Source organism: Drosophila obscura, unplaced genomic scaffold (assembly GCF_018151105.1).
Source record: "Drosophila obscura isolate BZ-5 IFL unplaced genomic scaffold, ASM1815110v1 contig_4, whole genome shotgun sequence".
NCBI lineage: Eukaryota > Metazoa > Arthropoda > Insecta > Diptera > Drosophilidae > Drosophila > Drosophila obscura.
This window is the reverse complement of record NW_024542828.1, coordinates 4,766,745-4,787,493: the sequence shown is the minus strand read 5'-3', so window position 1 is coordinate 4,787,493 and position 20,749 is coordinate 4,766,745. Positions and strand designations below refer to the sequence as shown.

General features: G+C 40.0%; 1 protein-coding gene across 1 annotated transcript in view; it reads left to right on the top strand.

Moving 5' to 3' along the window:
• The first annotated feature begins 2,425 nt into the window (after window positions 1–2,425).
• Window positions 2,426–20,749, top strand: part of LOC111071793 (neuroligin-4, Y-linked) — a 34,140-nt gene continuing 15,816 nt past the window's right edge. Inside the window, exons 1-2 of the mRNA XM_041595033.1 lie at window positions 2,426–3,364; window positions 10,895–11,058. Coding sequence (XP_041450967.1) covers window positions 2,691–3,364; window positions 10,895–11,058 — 838 coding nt within the window. The 5' untranslated portion in view covers window positions 2,426–2,690. The remainder of the gene's footprint in view (window positions 3,365–10,894; window positions 11,059–20,749) is intronic.

Here is a 20,749-nt window from a genome sequence, read left to right as displayed (position 1 = left end):
GCAAAAGAGAGAGAGTCAAGTCCAGAGGATATATATGTCGGAGCTGGCAATCTGTTTGGGAAGATTGGATTTATTTTACATTTATGGATGGAGGAAAAATGCAGAATATAACTATTTTAGATATTATTGATATTTATCGATAAATCTATATCGAAACATCTTTTTATCAAAATATCATATAAATATCTCAATAAACAAAATGATAAATTTTCAGACATTTAAAAATATTGAAATTTATGTAATAATTGTCATTTATCGATGCTTTTCGAACTATTAAAATATCTAAATTAATGAAACAATCGAAATTTATCTAAATATATAAATTTCTCAAATTATTGGTAATCGATATATCGATCATGATCAATTTTGTATATTTTAAAATCTAATATTTCTGGATGAAATGTATCCCATGTACACACCCAACATCAATCTCTGCAAAGAGCACTCATCCACGTAAATATCTCATTATTTATTGCCCTTTCCGGTGGTTGTGTTGCTGCTGCTGTCTTAAGTAAATTGTTTACCCGCACTAAATACGCATTCAAATGGCGCGTGTCTCGCTCAATTATTAATCATAGTCTAAGTGGCATAAAATATACTACGAGAGAGAATAGAGGGTCTAATAAAAAAAAGTATTCTCACTCTTTACAGCAGAAGCCGCCACGATGGCACAACAGCAGCTACTCGTACATGAGCAGGAGCAGCCAGTGCCGAGGGTGTTGAGCACGTGAATGTCTCTGTAAAATGTACGCTTGCATGACAATTGTAGCGTGCCGGCATTCAGAAAACGCAGCAGAAGAAACAGCACCAGCACCAGCAACAACACCAGCAGTAGCAGCAGCAGACAACGCAGCTGAGCGAGGCGTACGTGAAGTGTTTCTCAAGAAGCTGCTGCAACAGCATCCGCATCCGCAGTAGGAGCAAGGACACATGCACGACAGCATCATCATCGTCATCCCAAGCAAGGCTTAGCACCTGCACTAGAGGCGGTGCAGACAGGAGCAACGGCACAACGCATGGAATAAGTAAGTAGAATACGTAGAATTTTTTCCCATCTCCTACCACAAAAAGAATAACAGAACAGGGCAGGGGCAGGGCTTATAAGGCGCTGTCAAGTGCATTACTCAAGACAAAAGCAGCGAAAGAGAGTGAGGAAAAATATGGCTGCTGCTGCTGATTGGGTTGCAGATTGCATTCTGAATAGGAGATTAAATTACAGACACAACTAGCGACGTTTCAAGAAAGAAAGAAAGAGAGAGAGATCTTTTGTGGAGCAGCAGTAGATGATCCCCTTTGAGTGGAAACAAATCCGAAAACAGATCTTCAGCAGGGCCGAGTACATTATCCCTTATCTCCGGTAGCTGCCTTCGGTGTCCTTCCTTCAATGGAGAGACCATTCATTCCAATGACCCAATGTCAGTCCAGTCACCAGACAATGAAAAGGATTCAACCACCCCCTCCACTCGCTCCTCCTTGACATTCACGTAGGCATTCTTGTGCTCATGTTGTCAGGAGTCTCTCCGTCCCCTGCTCACTGCCTGCCTGACATGTCTGGCATATGCAAAATGCCAACTGTCCTCCTCATTTTGGCCACCCATCCTTTGTCTTCTTCTTCTCCTTCTCCTCCTCCTCCTCCTGTTGTTTTGGATGACAACAACAAGGGCAAGGACACTACACCAAGTGCAAACAAGGTGATGCCTCAGCTAGCAAACATCCCAAAAAACAAGGCTACAGAAAAAAAAAAACAAATGGAATGGACGAAGTGGTGGATTTTTGTCTTTTCTTTTTGTTCTTTTATTTTGGGTGCGTGCCTACATTCAGCGACTACGAAATGGCATAGCATGTATTTTTTTGGGGGGGGAGGTCCGGTGCTCGTCTGAAAATGCCTCGAGGCACACACCACACACACACTGCACCACACTTGGTGGTGGGGAATTGGCTGAAGAGCCAAGAGAAGAGTGGTAGAGTTGTCCTTCTGTCTGTCTGTCTGAATGATGAAGAGTACTGCATGTGGGGCCAAGAGGCCTGATGGAATTTCTCGCTCTTACCTAAATTATGAACAGAATATTTAATCTAATAAAGTGGCAAGGATTTAGGCAGAATCTAAGGGGTGAGCAAAACCATGTAGACATTGAAATTTAATTATTATTATTTTTTTTATATTTATTTATATTTATTTTCTGATGTTATCCTTTTCTCAATTATTCCTTGGATCCCTATAAATACCCACAACTTTTGTCATTTAACAGTTTAATCCTTTGAATCCATAGAAATACTCATGAATAACTTAAACTATTTACATGATTTTAATATGAAAATTTCATCAGCTACAACTTTATGTGGCAACTCTCATATAACCTTCAGCCATAAATATTGATTTCTCTCTCTCTCTCTCTCACTCTGCTTGTTCTCTTTCCAGTTCAACAACTGCCACGTTTTTTTATTGCACACAAACTTATCGCTGGTTTTAATTAATAATAAATAAAAAACTGCATGCAAAAAACACGAGAGGAAAGTGCAGAAAAATCTTTACAGAAAACAAGCGAAAGCGTAAGCGAAAAACGAGGCCACGCCACAAACAGCAGCTATCTTGTGGTCAATTATACAACTCGAACAGCGGACATATAAAAAATAAATACAGTGAAAAAAAAGCACAGTAATCCAACAGCCATTTTTGACCAATAATAATAATGGTCATGTTGCTGCATTCGAAGCGACAACTGCCGCCAGCAGCAGCAGCAGCAGCAGCAGCAGCACCAGCATCATCATCGAGAACGAGAAGAAAACTTGAGAGAACAAGGACATGGTCATCGCTGATGATGACAATGCTAGTGCTCTTGAGCAGCAGCAGTCATGCGGCGGGAAACAGCTACAGCTACAGCAGCAGCAGCAGCAGTGGCAGTGGCAACCTGAGCGCCCCACAGCGTGGCTCCCTTTCTACAACAAATAATGGAGGACTCGTGTTGATCGGCAGCAGCAGCTCCACTTCCAGCTCGAGTTCCGTGCCCTCATTATCCCTTACTTCATCATCCACCTCGTCCACGAGCAGCAGCAGCAGTTCATCTTCGTCTGGTGGCGCCTCAAACAGTGGCAACAACCGCAGTGGTCGCCTGGCGAGCAGCAGCAGCAGCAGCGGGGGTGCATCAAGTGGCACGAATGATCAATTACCCGCCCAACTCTCCTCACGCATCATCCATACACGCAATGGCGCCATCTCGGGCGTAATTGTCCAATTAGATGGCAGGCATTTGGATCCGGTGGAGGCGTATCGCGGCATACCCTATGCCTCGCCACCCGTTGGCAATTTGCGTTTCATGCCACCCGTTTCGGCGGCCATGTGGTCGGGTGTCAAAAAGGCGGACAGGTAAGTCGAATCTACACAAGGGTTGAGCACCCCCTTAACCCTTACCCAAAACAGAAAATGGTCATTCTATTCTTTCGGTGCGGGGTGAGCTTAAAGACTCTATTAGGGTGTCGGGAAGAAAATAATCAAGATATTTGAAGAATTATGTTTATCGACTTTAATCGAAAAATCGACGTTTATTCAAACAATTTACATATACTTATAAAAATATCGAAATTTATCGAGCTATCGAATTTTATCAAATTAAATATTTTGTCGAATTATCTATAATTATATAAATATTAATCAAATAATTCATATCAAACGAAAAATCGATAATTTTCAACACCTATTTATCGAGACAAAAATACCATCCTCCTTAAGGTTTCCTCTACTTCCAACAGCAATTTTCAACCATCTTTCACTTTGCGCCTGCCACAAAATTCTTTCCACCCAAAAACCACGAAATAAATCTAAATATTTGGTCTATTCCGTGAAGCAGCCATTAAACCATGCCACAACCTTTGTATACGTATCAATTTCCTTGAAAGAAAATCCATTTTCGCACCCGAAAAATCAAGGCTAATGACCTTCTGTGTCCAATGGACAACTTTATTACGCTGACACGCTGAAATATCTCTAGAACATTACTCAAGCCGTTTTATTGGCGCTCGTTTCGGGGCACTGGCACCAGTCACTGGCACGGCACCCCCCGCCTTCTGTCAACAAAAATAAGGCCCCTTGCGCTCGCTCACCTTCTGAGAAACAAAATAAAATAAAAGTGAAGATGACGTGGCAGGACATCCGCCTGTCCATCAGCAGAGAATGCGCGAATCATGGGGGCAGGTAGCATCTGCTCTCGGCCGCCGCGAGCATTGTTAAACTTGAAAAATTATATTTTATTCGCTTTTTGTGGGGCCTCCCTGATTTTCGCGTCGCGTGTCCCTTTTTTCATTAGCAGGGAAAAAGGGTGAAAACTTTTGCCCTTTACAATCCCTTTTTTCGGTGTCCTTTTGTCCCGTGGGGGGCATCTTTTCGTGAATAATGATTTGCCACTTGGGAGCATTTGTAAATTAGATGCTGGCTGCTGCCTGCTGGCTGCTGCTTGATTCTGTGTCCCAGCGACAGCGTAAATATTTAATTTGTGCCATATTTCAAGCGGAAGCCCAGCTTGACCTTTGACTTGTATTTTCTCCTTTTTTTCTAAAAGCCATTATCATTATGATGCTATTGTTGTCTGTCGCGTTTCCATTATTTTCATTCAACATTTTCGGGGGTTTGTTGGCGCACTTGACTCAATGATGAGCAAGTTAATTGAGGTGACAATTGTATTCTCCAGACTGAGAAAGAAAGTCAACATAAAGTATAACGAGTGGTAGAGAGCCTCCCCTTGCTTTTGACTTATAACATTTTGATAATTTTATATGGCACTTGGGAAACCCTTTTTCAAGGGGTCCACTGAAATGATTTAACGCTTTTAGATTGAGAAAACATTTCATCTGTTAAAGTTGGTTTCTTTTAAAGAAATTCTCATTAAATTAGTGAGAGATGAGGGTCTCCGCATCCATTTTATTCCTACAGGAATTTCAAGTGTAAAAACTTTATTTTTTGGTTGGAAAGTTTTCCACTTTCCGCATTAGTATTGCCGCTAGAGTGTGATTTCACTTTTAATATCTGTAAAATCGGTTTTTAAGGTTTTTTTTTTAGTTTTATGATTGTTTATTGGAAGAAATATGGCTAAAAAACGGTCCTACAATTCCTCACAATTTTTGCCACATACTTCTCATTCCATTTGTCTGCACATATCCTCTTTTACTTTTTCCAGCTTTTTTTCTGCTAGTAGTTTTCTCTTTGAAGAAAACTTTCCATTGAATGGAATTTTTCCTACCCCAGCCACAAAAAAACTCTAAAAATTGTACATACAAAAAAAGAGAGAACTTTATGCGTGTCACATACTCGTGCTGCTTGCCACCACCGCAGTAACCGCTTTAACCGCGCCCCGGACTACCTTCAACTTTTCATCGACCTCAGTGCAAAAATAATTTCGCAACCACAAAAAATGTTGAGGGGGTGAGGAAGCGAGGAAGTACGCAAAAAATTGTGTCCACATATACGAGTACATTTCATAGGCCGCCAAAGGCAGAAGCAACAGCAGCCGCAGCAGCTGTTTTCATGGCTTTGACAAGCGACGCGTGTCACCAGCAGAGGAACTCCATTTTCCAACAACCTCCACCATACTCCTACCACTGAAAGCCTCCTTCTACTTTTTCGTACTCTTCTCCTCCTTCTGCTAGGCTCCTCTTTCTGGCATCCCCCTTTTTCTGACGTTCTCCTCCTCCTTGCCAGAGCCTCCTTCATTTCTTATTATTTGCAACAGAAGCTCCATCATTCCCCCATTTTCTTTTCACGCAGTCTCCTTTCTACTCATTCTCTCTCTATAAGGAAGCTAAACGTGAAGGTAACCAAATACTGACCCTTGCTCAGCCACACTGAAAGAAAGAGAGAGCTAAACCAAAATCCAGATTCGAATATACTTTCTGGGTTCGAGTTGTCTTCCTTCTGGCTCCTACAAACATATCCTAGCAGCTAATATACCCACTGTTACCCCTGAAGTACCAGGTATAAGCCACTTTTACACTTTTTTCCAGCACCAGTAACCCCTAATGGTGGCGTCAAGATTATGAAAAACAAGCGGATTAGTGGCAACGGCAAGGCCCAAGAGTTCCGGGAACCTTCTGACCAGGCCGCATGAAACCTGCAGAAGCAGCAGAGCCGGTGGAGCAAGTAGCACTATGGGGCTGTGGCTCTCACTCTCTCTGCTTTCGTGCCTCATAAACAAAGTGTAAAAATCGCAATAAACCGTCGAGCGACGACGAGCGAGAGTTTTATGCATGACGCCAAAGTTTTTAATAAAGAAGAAAAAGTAAAACGCAAAAACGCTAAGTGGAGGAAAACTCAAGTTAACGATTTTCCTAATAAGAAAAATAAAAAAAAAGCGCATTAATGAAAAGACCTTCAAAATGTGCGTGCAGCAAGGCAACCACTTGAGCAGTGCTGCAGGAGGCATCCTTTTTTACAGCAGAAGGTGGCAGGAGGAATCCTCTTTTACAGCAGAAGGTTGCAGGCGGCAGGAATCAGCCATGAGGCACAGTAGCTGCTGTGGCTGTGGGACATTGGCAAGTGGCAGGTAGATTGCTGTTGCTGCTGCTGCTTCTGCCATCATTAAAAACGTTAATTCCAATTTGAGACTCAAGAGCGTGGCAGGCGGGCAACCGCAGAGGGCGTGCGTCAAAAAGGTGAACGGGCGTGTCTCTGAAAGGTGGAAAGGAGGCGGGTGGTGGGGGCATGTGGCAAGTACACATAAATTGCCTTAGACTCTGCTGGCTGCTGCTGCTGCTGCTGCTGCTTCGACAAACTGTTGCCCCGCGTTTTTAAATGAAATTGCGAAAATTCATTTTAAATTGGATTTTATTTAATTTGACATTGCGGCAAAGAAGCAAAAGCTTTATGGCAAGGGGCATACTGCTGCTATGGTGGTGTCTGCCACCAATCTAATTTGTGTGTGTGCCACAGACAGTGAGAGAGAGAGAAGGGTGTGAGAGAAGGTGCGACAGAGATGACGATGACGAGAGGACATTGCCCACAGGTAAAATTAATCTATTTTACTTGACGTGGCCGCAATGTCGCGTATAATTTTATGGCTGCCACACAGCACAGCTCTTGCCACACTGGCACTCCCCTTCTCTGTGGCAGCATCCTCCGCACCACACCACACTGCTTCTACTGGACACCAATTGAAGTCTCTGGGATGCGTGTACTTTTCTGCTTCGTCGAGATTATGCTTTTGTTTGATGTATTTAAGCCACAAAACGCGAGGGGACCACAAAGAGAAATGGTCCTTGCCCCATGGTCATGCCCCAGCGCCTCATGCCACTGAATGCAGATTAGCCTTGGCTTCCATTCCAAAATGTAAACACAATTCGGAGCAACGTTTGGCTTTTTGCCTTTACGTTTTGTTTGTGAATTCCAAATTGCATGTATTCCTCTGCTCTTCTCTCTCCTCTCCGTTTATGAGTTGGATGTGGCAGGACCTTGTTTGCTTGAGACCGCGTGTTGCCGCCTCTATTGCCTGATGCTGATGCTAAATCGGGAAGGCCTTTTGGTCAGGGTCGTACAGGACTACACAAAATGTTTGCACACAAAATCCCAACAGATATCTGTTTGTGGTAAATGATCAGACGAGCAGCAGATGCCACAAAGGAATATACAAGGCAAGAGCAGAGCAGAGGAGTAGGTTGTGCCACTAGAAGGAGCAGGAGCAGCAGTATGACCTGCCAGAGAGGGTAGGGAAAACCTGGCAGATGGGAGATGCAAACTGTTCGCTGGCAAGTATCCGACAGAACTTTCAATCTAAATTATTTCCTCTTCGAATTGTAATGAAGGTCCCATAAATCCAGAAATCTCTCTGCCTGTCCCATATTGAATTTCCTTTGCTGCCAAGCTACACTGGCAGAGTGAGAGGGAGTAAAAGACATAGGCAGTAAGTTTTCAGAGGTGAAAATTCAGCAATAGAAAGATTTCTTCTCTTCCATCAACAGGTAAATAGTCGCATTAAATCGCCAAATGTTCTGCCAAGCCACAGTGGCAAAATATGAGAATTTAGCTCCAGTTGCGTAAAGAAACTTCCACACTTTAAATTTAGATAATTTTGAGTCAGTTCTAAGGCAAAGTTCTAAAATAGGCAGAACTCCCTTTCAGAATCTCTCCGTTAAAAAACTATAACTCTCTCTCTCTCTCTATAAAATAAAACCTCTACAACTTCATTTGGCACCCCAAACACTCCTTATAGAGCACACCACACTAAAAAAGTTGTAGTAAAAACTTTACTCGAACAGAGGAAAGTGTACTAAAACGCATGGCAATGACTCTTTCTTACCAAAATTGGCTTCTAGGGAACCCATCCATCCATTTCATGATTATTCTCCTCATGCTCATAGAATGAGCAAGTAATTATCAAGTTTTTTAGTGTCTGGCCATTTGCGCGAATGTTTATATCGACCCCACCAAACACCCAACCCCAATGACCTTAATTGCCATTCGCACCATTCGCTTTATTAGCAAATGCCTCCCCCTTTCGTGCCACACACCTGTCTCTCCCTTTTCGCCCCCCACCCCATTCACTGTTATCTGGAAAAGTTCAGCGGTTGCAAAGTGGCATAAACAAGATCACTTGAGAAGTGTACACACAATTCGTTTGCGTGCCCCTGGCAGCAGCAGCATTAAAAATGTGCAAAATGTGGCCTTTATGGTCCCCAACCAGGAGGCAACAGGAGAGGTGGCATGAAACCAGAGATACATTCAGTGGGGGAGGGAGGAAAAACCAGCGATACATTCAGGTGACGAGGGAGATACAACCAGAGAGATTCAGAGAGCATAACCTGAACCACTGCTGAACAGCTTGACTCTCTCTGGCATGGAAACTGCATCATAAAAACTTTTCACTTTCATTATTTTTAATATTTTCTCTGGGCAAGCTGCTGGCAATACTGTCACCCATTTCCCGCCACAAAAAAAAACCAAAGGCAGAGAGAGAAAGAGTGAGAGAAAATATACTTATAGCCGAAGCGAAAATGAAGCCAGAGAGCCCCCGAAAATGAAACTTTTATTACCTGCCTTATTGTTTTGCCATTAAATTAATGATTATTATGGCAATCGCAGAGGAGCCACCACGACCGACCACAAGCGTCCATTAAAACGGGAGCTGATGGAAGCAGCCACCCACAGATGGAATCACAATCACCCATTGACCCATTCATGGGTGGACGACCCATTCCGTATAATTTTTGCCATGTCCGAAACAATTCTTTCTCACTCTTTCTTTCTGGGAACTCTACGGCTAAGCCACACTGTGCAAGAGAGCGCAAGCAGCCACAGGAGATCTGCAAAAACCATTTGAAATGACATTAAAAAAAAACAACAAAATCAAATATACTCGCAGTAAAAACAAAGAAAAACAAGAGCAACAAGCGATAAAAAAGGGCCAGCGAGAAAATAAACTTAAAGGAAATTAAATAAAATAAATTCTCATTTTCATTTTCGCAATGTCATTAATGTTAATGCATTTTCTGCTTTCGGGGTTTCCGCGTCATAATGGCACAGAGGCAGATAGGAAAAGCGAAAAGATTTCCCATTGGCTATTGATTTTCGCTTTATGAGAATTTGATGGGCAGCTCAGAAGCATCCCAGAGAGCCCCAAAAGGGAACCAGCAGCTAATGAGTTAAGGCCGACAGTTTAAAGAGGTTTTTATTCCAGAGAAATCTGGGGATCAAGTCAAATATCGAAAATTCAAACAGAAATTCAACAGAAAATGCAGTTTTGGATTGCAGATGGAGGGACACATGGATCCCACATGGATGAGATTAAAAACAAATAATAACAATGCCAGTAGTTCAAGGCAGCTGCTGGAACTCAGGAACCCCCCCAGAAACACATATTCATAAATGAGCGCAAGGCCAAAGGGAGGGAAAACGCTACCAGGCAACATTGCCATGCATTGGACATTGCATTTTGGGTGGAGAAAGCAGATGAAAATAGAAAGAAGGATAGAAATCATCAGTAAAATTGCACACAAAATACACACAGAAAACGTAAGAGAAGAGGGATAACGAGACATGTTGAGGGGGACTAAACCGGACAAAACCAAATCGAAAACCAATCGAAAATAAGCTTCGAAAAAGGGGGGAAACCCCAAGCAAATTGTGGGTGGGCCAAAACAAAAAGAAAAACAAATTAAAAGCCAAAGTTTTTTCTTGCGTTCGTCCTCAAATCAAAAAGTTGTTATGGCCAAAAGACAATCACCAAAGTTGACGTTAGTCGTTGACCCATACATACTCCCTGGAACTCCTCTCTTCCCTTTCTCCACTTTCCAATCTTTGTCTTCTCTTTTCCTTTCATTTTCTTGAATGTCCCCTAAAAAGATTACACAATTTGAAGCAAATTAATCTATTTATAACGACATTCGTGGACAGGCATAAAAATAAGCCTATTTAACGTAAAAAGTTTCTTCCGTTCTGTGCGGGCAAAACCTTTTTAAACAACAAGCTTAAGCAATACACTGGTAAAAAAAAGAGTACAAATTAAAAAAAAATCGACAAATTTTAATCGAAAACAAATTTACCATAAATATTAAGATATGAAGAAAACTTATTTTTAAGTCAGCTAAGCCGAACTGGGAGAGAGAGAGAGAAGATAATGTAAAGAAGGATAAAGTTAAACACTCATTTCTGATGGTAGTGGCATACATTATATAATTTTTAACCAAATGCTAAGCCACACTGGGAGAGATAGAATCAAATAAAATTTAAGAATATTTATTTTTAAAGGTATGTTTTAAGGTTTTTGTATTTGTGCAAAACATTATCTTTAGGGCTAAGCCACATTAGACGAAATCGAAGAAAAATTACAGAAGCTAAAAATCAAGCTTTTGCGCTTTAATATTTCTATGAAAATCTTTGAAATCTTTTCATAATTTCTCATTTTTGTGTTTCCAGATTCAGTCCTGTTTGCCCGCAACGTCTGCCGGACATTCACAATGAGACGGCAACGCTGGAACGAATGCCCAAGGGACGTCTGGAGTATCTAAAGCGTTTGCTGCCTTATCTGCAGAATCAATCAGAGGATTGTCTTTATCTAAATATTTATGTGCCCATACAAGGTGAGTGTGCGGGTGAAGCAAGGAGGGGATGAGGGTATGCCTAAGTATCCTATAATTTTTGGGCCTCTCTTTCGCCCTAAAACCAAGAAAAATGACAGCACAAGAGTCTTGTTTATTTAGCACTTTGCCAGGCATTTGAATAAATTGGCAGAGGCTGCCAGACGGCAGGGCAGTATGTGTGTGTGGGGTAACGCGTTTTCATTTTTCTTCGGCTTTTCTGCACGTTAATCCCTCAGACCAAACGCCAGGATGAAAAAGGGTCATCTAAAGGCCGAAGTTTTTTAAAAATTTCGCTTGGGTTTTCACTTTCTCTCTCTGGCCTTCCCGTTCGGGTGCTGCTGCTCCTGCTGCTGATGCAAATGGAACAAATGTTTTGGCATTTTTCAAATTTTCCACTCACACACAGAGAAAAAAGGGCATTTGCTAAGCTGCAAAGAAGGTCCTGTGGAAGGATTTCAATGCAAAGTGGCCAAAAAATGTATGTCTAAAAGTATGTCTGGGTTTTTGCTGGTGTGAATCCTTACCTTAAGCATTTTCCACTTTTATAGGCAGAATATTTAATTTTTGTATGTTGGTAAAATAAGAAAATAAATAGAAGAAAAACAAATTTTAATGCTAAGTCACACTGGGAAGGAGAAATAAATATACAAGGAGAGGGTTAAAATTTCGCAAATTTTCAATGAGAAAATAGCGAAAAACAATGCAATGAAAATTCCTTAAATTCGAATTTCACGTTCATTCATATTCAATAGACAATTAGTGCCCTAAATGCCACAATTTGATTTCTGAAGATTTCCCTGTTTTAGACTTCCCAAAGATTCGAAAAAATCAAGTCAATTCTAGCAGCAGTTTTGCCGCTGGGAAATGTGCAGCAGGGCTCGTTCACTCGGCATCTCCTCCTCCGTTCGACATGGAAGTAAATTACATTTTAATTAAAACTCCAAACTAAGGAATGGGAAAGAGGAGGGAAAAAGCGCGTACTCTTAATGGAAACCCATCAGCAGCAGTCGCTCTCTCACTCTCTGCTGCTGCGGCACCTGTCAGTCGATAGAAGCAAGAGAAAAACTTCTGCGGGGGATGGTGAAATGCACAGGCGATTCGAAAGTAAATTTGATTGTCTATCAACGACCGTTAAGAGCTACATTTTGATATACCACTGCAGTTTCAAGCCACAAAAGCAAGCGTCCATCCGTCTGTCTGTTAGTCTGTCTTTCAGTCCGTCAATTATTCTGCCTGTTAGCCCTTCAGTTAGTCTCTCATTCCGTATGTCGTTTAGTTCCATTTCCCTGCAAGACACTCGTTCATCACTTGGCTAGACAGTTGGCTTGATTTTCCGCTGGTTTTCAATTAATTTGTAGAATGTCTGGGCGTATACGTAATATATATTTTTGCAAGGGCACTTGAATCTCTTATATTTTGTGGCCACTTGTCCATTTAGTCATGCCTGCGTTATGAATATATTTCTGGGTAATAATAACAGTGTAAAACTCAGATAAAAACTCAAAAAATTGTGTATTTCTACTAAAAATATATTAAAAATCCCAAGAAACCTCTTTAAGCAACACTTACCTTTCCGAATTCACAAATTTCTTCAGATTTTCATTCAATTGTTTTCTTCTTGGCGCACTTTTTATTCTCCAAGCCACTTGGCCTTAGATTGTATTTTTTTTCGATAGACATGTCCTCCAATTAGCTGAATTTCCATTGTTATTTCCATTGTGATAAGTGATAAGAGAAATGTCGTCTGTGCCTGAAAAATATGAAAAATGAATCAAACTGAGTCATAAAATCTTTTTGTGAAAGTCTAAACTGATATACCCTTTGAGGGCAGTGAAAAATAAAGTTCTTTTTCTCTTCGAATTCATTTTATCTAATTGTTGCATAAATTTTATTAATTTAATTATTATCTTTATTTATCAATTTATTTTAATCCATTTTCGAACCGATTTTGATGACTAATGTTCTATCAGTTTGATGATCATTTCAGGATATCTTTCTGTATTACTTTTACTCTACAAAATATGGTCATATCATAAATAACAAATACACTCGATTTTATTTTCTTAAGGGTATTCCAAAGTCATATAAAAACTCTTAAATAAACACAGATTCATTCAAGTATGAAAATGAAAGAGACGTAACATTCTACCTGCAATTTGTCTTGCGATGGCAGATGCCACGAAATAAATAAAGGTCCCGCCCCAAAATGCCAATGAAGGAAGATACAACTTTTGCTGAAATTGCAAGAGTTTTCATCTTTTTGCCTCATAAGAAATTATGATAAATGGTTTGAAGCCTGAAACTTGAGACACTCTGAGGTCCCAAATTGAATTGGAGATTTTACGAGAGATATATACACGATATATATATATGTACATACATATGTATATATATTTTGAGTGCACGGCCTCAAAGGCGTCGGCGGTGGCGGCGGCGGCTAATTGAACGAGCAATTTGTGGGTCGAGAGCACAAAGTGAAAGGGAAAATTAAATGTCTGGTTTTGATAATTGGATAAGCAGCCGCCAGAAAGAAAAACCAGTAGCAAAACGAAGGTCTGCAACTTAGTCCCATGTCCTTAAATTCCTTGAACATTTCATAATAAATCTTTGCCACAAAAAAAAACAGGAGGAAAAACCCCAAAAAATATGTAAATTTTTGACAGTTTAAGTTAATGAGCCTTTGGGGGGCGTATTCCCAACTGTCAGACAGAGCCGCAAAACCAAAAAAAAAGGTGCAATAAATCATTATTTATTCGAAGTGAATTGCCAGATAAGCAGCCAAGAGATATACCTAAGCAATCCCTGAAAAAGAACCCAAAAGAAGAAGCACAGCACTCCGAGGTGTTTTCCATGTCTACTAATTCCATGCCATTCCTTCCATTTAATGAAATTCTCTCTCTTGATTTTGTGGGAGACCCAAAAAAAAAAATGCAGAAAATATACTTTTTATAGCCACACACACACACACACACACATAAATCTCTTCTGCCTTTTGTATAGCCTACTTTGTTGGGCGCTCTCGAATGTGGACATCCAGGGGATTCCGAGGACATGCAGGCTATAGTTTAATCTACTTGGACATGACAATAAAATTTATATCATCTTTGCTCTGCCTCTCCTTTTTGGAATGAAGTCTTTTTCTCTGCCTCTGTGGTTTGTATTTGCCTTCTTTCTATGGCTTATTGTCTGCCTTGGCCTTCATTTCGGGTCTGTCTCTCATTTTTATTTTATTTTTCAGCCTCTTTTTTTATGGTATTACTGTCCGTTGGCATTTCTTTCAAGTTCTTGGACCTCGAAACATACAAATGCCACATTAAGCATGATTTGCCGCTTTTCAGGGGTTCATCTTCCCCCTCCATGTCCTCTTTGGGTCGCACTCATTCGTGTGTAGATTTCAAGTTTATCTATCAGCTATGTTTGAATGTTGGCCATATTTTGTGCTTAACTGACTTTTGTTGTCTGCCTCAAAATGAGAAATGACTGGAAATCTAAGGATTTTGTTTGGTGAAAAATTAATGTCATAATTTCTAATCTTTAGGCATTTCCATGTGATTAACTTCCTTGAGCGTCACTTAATGGCGCATTATGAGTGAGGCAGGGCCATTCATTGTGTTGTGTGGCCATTGACCAATTGATAAATGTACACGTCGTGACCTTTGACCCAGCCACAAACACACATACACAACATCACAAATGCTTGAAAATTATCACAAAATGTTGATTTATTTATTATGTATGTATGTTTTTCTGTATGAGAATTAGTCAGTCAACAATTAAAATAATTTTTTTGTTGTATTTTTTATTTTGTGCTGTCTCTATGACAGGATTGTGGTTATATATTTTACGCATAAACTCCAGTCACCACAATCCACAATCGGAATAATAACAAAATTTCCCTTCTTTGTATTTTTGATTGAATTGAGTTTTCTGCGTAGGTAAAATAAACAAATACTTATCATACGCAAAAATGAATTTCTGGAATAAATATAGACCATGGAATAGTATACATAGGTAAATGAAGCTCAACGAAAGAAAATAATATACATGATGAATTTCTTTCCAATGAAATTCGCTCGTCGATCGCTTACAGAACTTTTTCATTCATGAAATTCCCCCATTCCCGAAAATTCCCCATACCAAAAAATACATTATTAATGAGGTTTGCTGGCATGGAATTGATGTGTTCCTCAATGCGTGCCGCTTTTAACACGCAACAGCAGCGGCTGCTGACCCCCAAAAAAGGCGGAAACGGAAATCGATTCCAGAGAGCTGCCATGGCGCGTGTTTCTGGTCACATACGGAAATGAAGTTTTCTTTGCCATTTTTGTTACCTCTAAATCGCTCTCCCACTTCGCTGCACCACCGTACTCTCACTTGCTGACAATACAAGAGTTTTGTATATGAATATCTAAAAATAACAGCACGGAACCCACATATCTGATTTTTTTGTAAGCCAAAATTAACACAGAAATAAAACAAGAAAAAGAAGAAGAAAAAAAAACAGAAAATAGGAAAAGAAAATTGTAAGTACAACAAAAGGAAAAGCAAGTTAACTTTTTACTTTGTATGCTGACTGGGGGGAAAAACTTTTACCCAATGCAGTCTGTCTTTGGTTGGGGGGAAATGAAGGAAAAAGTAAAGAAGGGACTTTGCTTTTGCTCATTTTCTTAAGCCAAAAACGACACTGAGTGGAAAGCGTAAAATTTGAAAATTACATTTATTATTTCCCCCCATTTAGTGTCAACTTTTTCATCCAGCATTTGCATGGGAAATTCTTAAGCATTCATTTGATTCAATGTCAATTGGCCCCTCCGAGAAATGCCTTGTGCGCATTGCATAGGCGGCGTCTTCTATACATTTTCCAGCATTCATAAACAGCCACTCGTCATTTGGTGGAACTTTTTAATCTAGGCTACTAATTAAAAAAGCAATTTAAATGCAAACTAAATGAAATCTAAAACCCAAAAAATTCAAATGAATGCCGACCAAAGATGCAGGGGAGGGCGCTAGCCAAAAATTCATCATTTTGCCCTAGAAATCTGATTTCCATTTAGAGGTTTTTATGAGCTCTGATCTTTTCAGATTCTTTGATATGAATTTGGAGCAGTGGATATGTAAGTGAATAAGGGAATTTTTATTTGAATCAAAAGGAATGACTGAAAAATATACTAGGATTAACTTGAAATTAAAGGTAACGCTGACAGGGAGCTTAAAGGCCTTCCAGAAGGCACTATGATATTGAAACTTTTATAATCAGTTAAAATTTCTACGTTCCTTTCACTGTCGTAATCTTCTAATATATTCGCCATATATTCCAAAATATACAACTAAATTCGATGCTTCTGCCTCTAATACCATACCTTACTTTATTATTTTTGTTTTGACTCCAATTTCAATCAGTTTTCAATTAGTTATAGTCTTAGCCTTCCCCCTCCCTTTTCTTTTCATTTTTTTCGTACCACAAATCATATCCCATTTAGGGCTTTTCCATACATCAAATTGTTCCATGCTTCATGTCACCCCCCGTTCTGATGGGATTGTGTCTGCGTTTGTGTTGCCTGATTCTATTTGCTGCTTGCGATTGCAATTTCCTAGGACTTGGGATCCCAACAACTACTCCTTCTCGTACCTTCAGCGTTTGAGTGACGATGGAAGCTCCATAAATACTCCGGGCAGTAAAAATATAAAAAAAAAACATTGGAATGGCATTTACAGGCAGAAAGGCATCAGCGGCAGTAGGGTAGGGGAAAAAAAGGAGGAGAATGTCGGAAACTTTTGTCAACTTTTTTTGTGTTATAAACGAAGCGCTTGACTACATATTGACTTTAACAGAAAGCGCTTATGTTGATTGTGTGTATCTGTGTGGGTGCAGACATGTGTATCTGCGTGTATGTGTTTGTGTGTGTGTGTATTTGTGTTTGTATGGGTGTGCCGCCCCTGCATGTGCACATGTGTGCGTATGTCTATTTGCTTGTGTGGGTGTGTTCGCTATCAATAAATCTACAAAATATGTATGAAAAGCAAAGTCTCTTCTGCTGATGGCCCCCCACCCCGCCGCCATTGCAGGCATTTTATGTGTGTGTATGAGTGTGCGGAATGGATGTATGCTGTACGTGTATGATTGTATATTTTTGCATCAGTGTTTTTTGTTTTTGTTTTTTTGTTTTGTTTTGCAAGTGTGCGTCTGACATTCCTCATTCAGCCTCCACCTCCACTTCAGCCTCCGCCTTCACTTCAGCCTCCACTACTCGTAAAACAATGTTGCCTGGCACTTTAGATATTTTTTTCATATTTCGGGAATAAACTTGGGGGACACATGTACTCTCTTTTGGTAGGGTTACATTCCAAAGGACATCAAGCTAGATATTCGAAAAGAAAGATAGTTTTGTGATGTTATGGATTAATTGGAGAATGACCTTATTTTGCAAGTTATACTTAAACGTTATTAGTGTACAATATTAAATAAATTCGATTCCAAAAAAAAAAATATTTTCTAAATTTTAATTTTTCTATTTTAAATTTTCTAAAATTTATTCTATCCCTATCAATAAAAGAGCTTTTTACAATAATACTTAGTACGAGTATTTTGATCCACTAAGCTGAAATACAGTTCCCCATAACAATGCGATTTCCTACCCAGGCATTTCTAATAATATCTCAAAAGAACACTTAAGCCCATTCCCCCCGAATTCTTTGTAGAGCACTTCACAGTCACCGAAACACGACCCCCCGCCCGATTGCCAGTGCCATTGTTTTTGTTGATATTTCCTTTTTTATGCAAATTTAAATATTCCAATATTGACACAGAAAATTGCGCTTTTAAAGCGAGAAAGGCCTTTATTTTTAACCCACAACAAAACCAACCGCCCACCCGCCCCTAGCAGCCGCCAATCCTAAAAAAAAAAACAAAAACCCTCCTCTGAAATATGTATTTTATTTTTGTTTCATCAAAACCCCCACTTCCACCCACACATATCGTCCGTCGCAGCCGTCGTCGTCGTCGTTGAAGGCCTTTGCAGTGAAGTAAAAGCCTACAGTCCGGGCAAACGAGTATAAAATATGCATCAAAAATTTGTCACATCTCGGGGAAAAGTGGTCGTAGAGCGAGTGAGTTCACCTTTTCAATAGCCACTTGACCCTCGCAAAGAGTGTGTCCTGCAAACACACAAACACACGCACACACTGTCAGGAAATGGACACGGGACAGGAGAGGACATATAGTAAAGCAAATGGATTCAAGGCATTGAATTTAAATTGCGCATTAAATGTGACCAACAGAATGTGTCCGGTGTGTGAGGACATTTTCCAAGAAATTGATAAGTCAAAGTTCATAATTGGCCATATTAAGGCCCTTCTTAGCCTGCATGCCAAACTCCTGGATGTGTGGGTCAACAAATGTGGCAATTGAAATGCCGTCACCACCACCTCCCCCCCCCAAAAAAGGGAAACAGTTGAGGAATTAGGCACAAAAAGGTAAAAACATTTTGTGGCTCGTATTTTCGGGTTGAGAGGCGGAAAATGTGTGTACGAGGGTTGGTGCAAATTGAAATAGAAATTGTGCAAATGCCAGGAGAAACAAATAGAGAGGCAAAGCAGAGCGGAAAAGTAACGTCTCATTGCATGCACTTGAAGCATTTCCACCATAAGATACGTTTATTTTCTTTCTTATTTTTGTGCTTTCTTTTGCCCAGTTCCAGTGCCGGTGCCAGTGGCAGTGGCAGTGTTTGTTCACTTAGCGTGTCATAGTCTAATTACAGGGCGTTACTGACTGCTATTTTGCATGCTACGAGTGCATTAGATACGTTAGATCCCAGCCATATACATATGTATGCCCCCGCCGTGTGGCACGAATTTGTAGACACACACAAAAATCAGAGACCAGAGACCCCTCACAAAATGAACAGTTGACTTATGCCCTCCCAAAGTATTCTCGTACTCGTAGGAATATTCCATGGGGAGCTCCATGGTCCTGCCCTCTGCCTTTGGGGGAAATGCATGCATAATAATCTTGGCTTTTAAGTGCAAACAAAATTGCATTTTGATAGTTTGGCGGGCAATCAAATGAAGGTGAAACACACAAACAAATTTTATGGTCGATAAGAGGTATTAAAAATAGAGGATTGCCAACTGGTTTTATGGAATCACATTTAAGAGCTTATGATGAAAGCCGCTAATCTCTGAAATCACTAAAAACGTAAGGGGAAGAAAGTTGCCTAATTATTGAGGGATTAATTCTTATACAAATATAGACATAAATGTCGTACTTGATGGGGATATTGTTATTGCCTCTGCTTTTGAATGTTTAATCACGGCTGATCTGTCATAAATATTATAGCCGATGGGGATACTGAAATAATAATTCTCATTGAAATAAAAAGATAAATATCATATTTGATATGGCTTGCAAGCTCATACATTTTCAATCACGCCTCGAAAGGCGCAGGGAGCAAATCAAGTGATGAACAATTTTTTTTTTTGCAATTCAAGTTCGTTGCCGATCCCTTTTTTCTCATAAATGGGCAAAGAAAAACCACAACTTATATGTTTTTTTATTGCTCTCTCGTTCTTCCCAAAGGCGATTTAAACTCGGTGTTATTTTGCTTGAAGGGTGACGCGTTGTGCTCGAAAGCAATCTCAAAGTAATCAGAGGGGTACACAGCTGCCACCGTGGCTATATTCAACTGTTTGCATTAGCTGTCATTCCTTTCATTTTTCAGAGATTTCACTCCCATTAATTAGTCTTTCATTTTTCACACCTTTCTCAAAAGTTGTCTATTTTTTTCTTTGAAAATTCTAGCCCGGCCCTTCAAATGCCACTCCAAAAGCCACAATGTTTTCTTTTGCCCAGAAACTCCAAGTCTAATCGATTGGATAATCAAAATCAACTGTCAAAAGCCTTCAAGATTTCGGTAGCTCATGTCCTTAAATCGCTTGCACACTACACCACACTCTGTAACTGAAGATACAAAGATACATAGATACTTTGTAAGAGGAAAATAACCATCATTGATACGCACACACACACACACACACCCACGTGACATTGTCATTTATTACCTTCAGAGTACACTTGACTGCCTAACTGCCAAAACGAGCGTATATAATATTTCATTATAAATTACACACGACTTACGTCAATTTGTTTTCTCTCGGCAGTGGCCACAACAAAAGTAAAGTTTTTTTTCACAAGCACACAACTGATACACACACAAACAGATATACAGATACTTTTAGCAGACACTAATACACAACATATGACGGCTTCAGTTTATTAGACAGCAGCAAAAACGACGGAAGTGGCCATAATTTACTAACGAAGCCATAAGAGAGTGAGAGAGAGAGAGGCACAGACACAAGGAAAAATCTTTACGAAGAAGCAAGCAACCAGAGAATGCCGACAGGCAGTAAAAGTAAATTTATCAATCATGAAAAGCAAGCAAAAGCAGCAGCAACACATACAAAAAAAAAAATACTTCGAATAGTTGTAGGCAATAGACATAAATTTGCTACAAGACACAGAGACTCAGAGACCCAGAGACCCAGGGACCGAAAAGACCCAGCAGACCCAGCAGAACTACTTGATGGCCATTAATATTTTGACAATTTTCGATGATATCTAGGCGGATATTGATGATGTCGTAGAGGATGAATGAATGGTTTTATTTTTGTATCTTTTGCTTATTTGTTTATA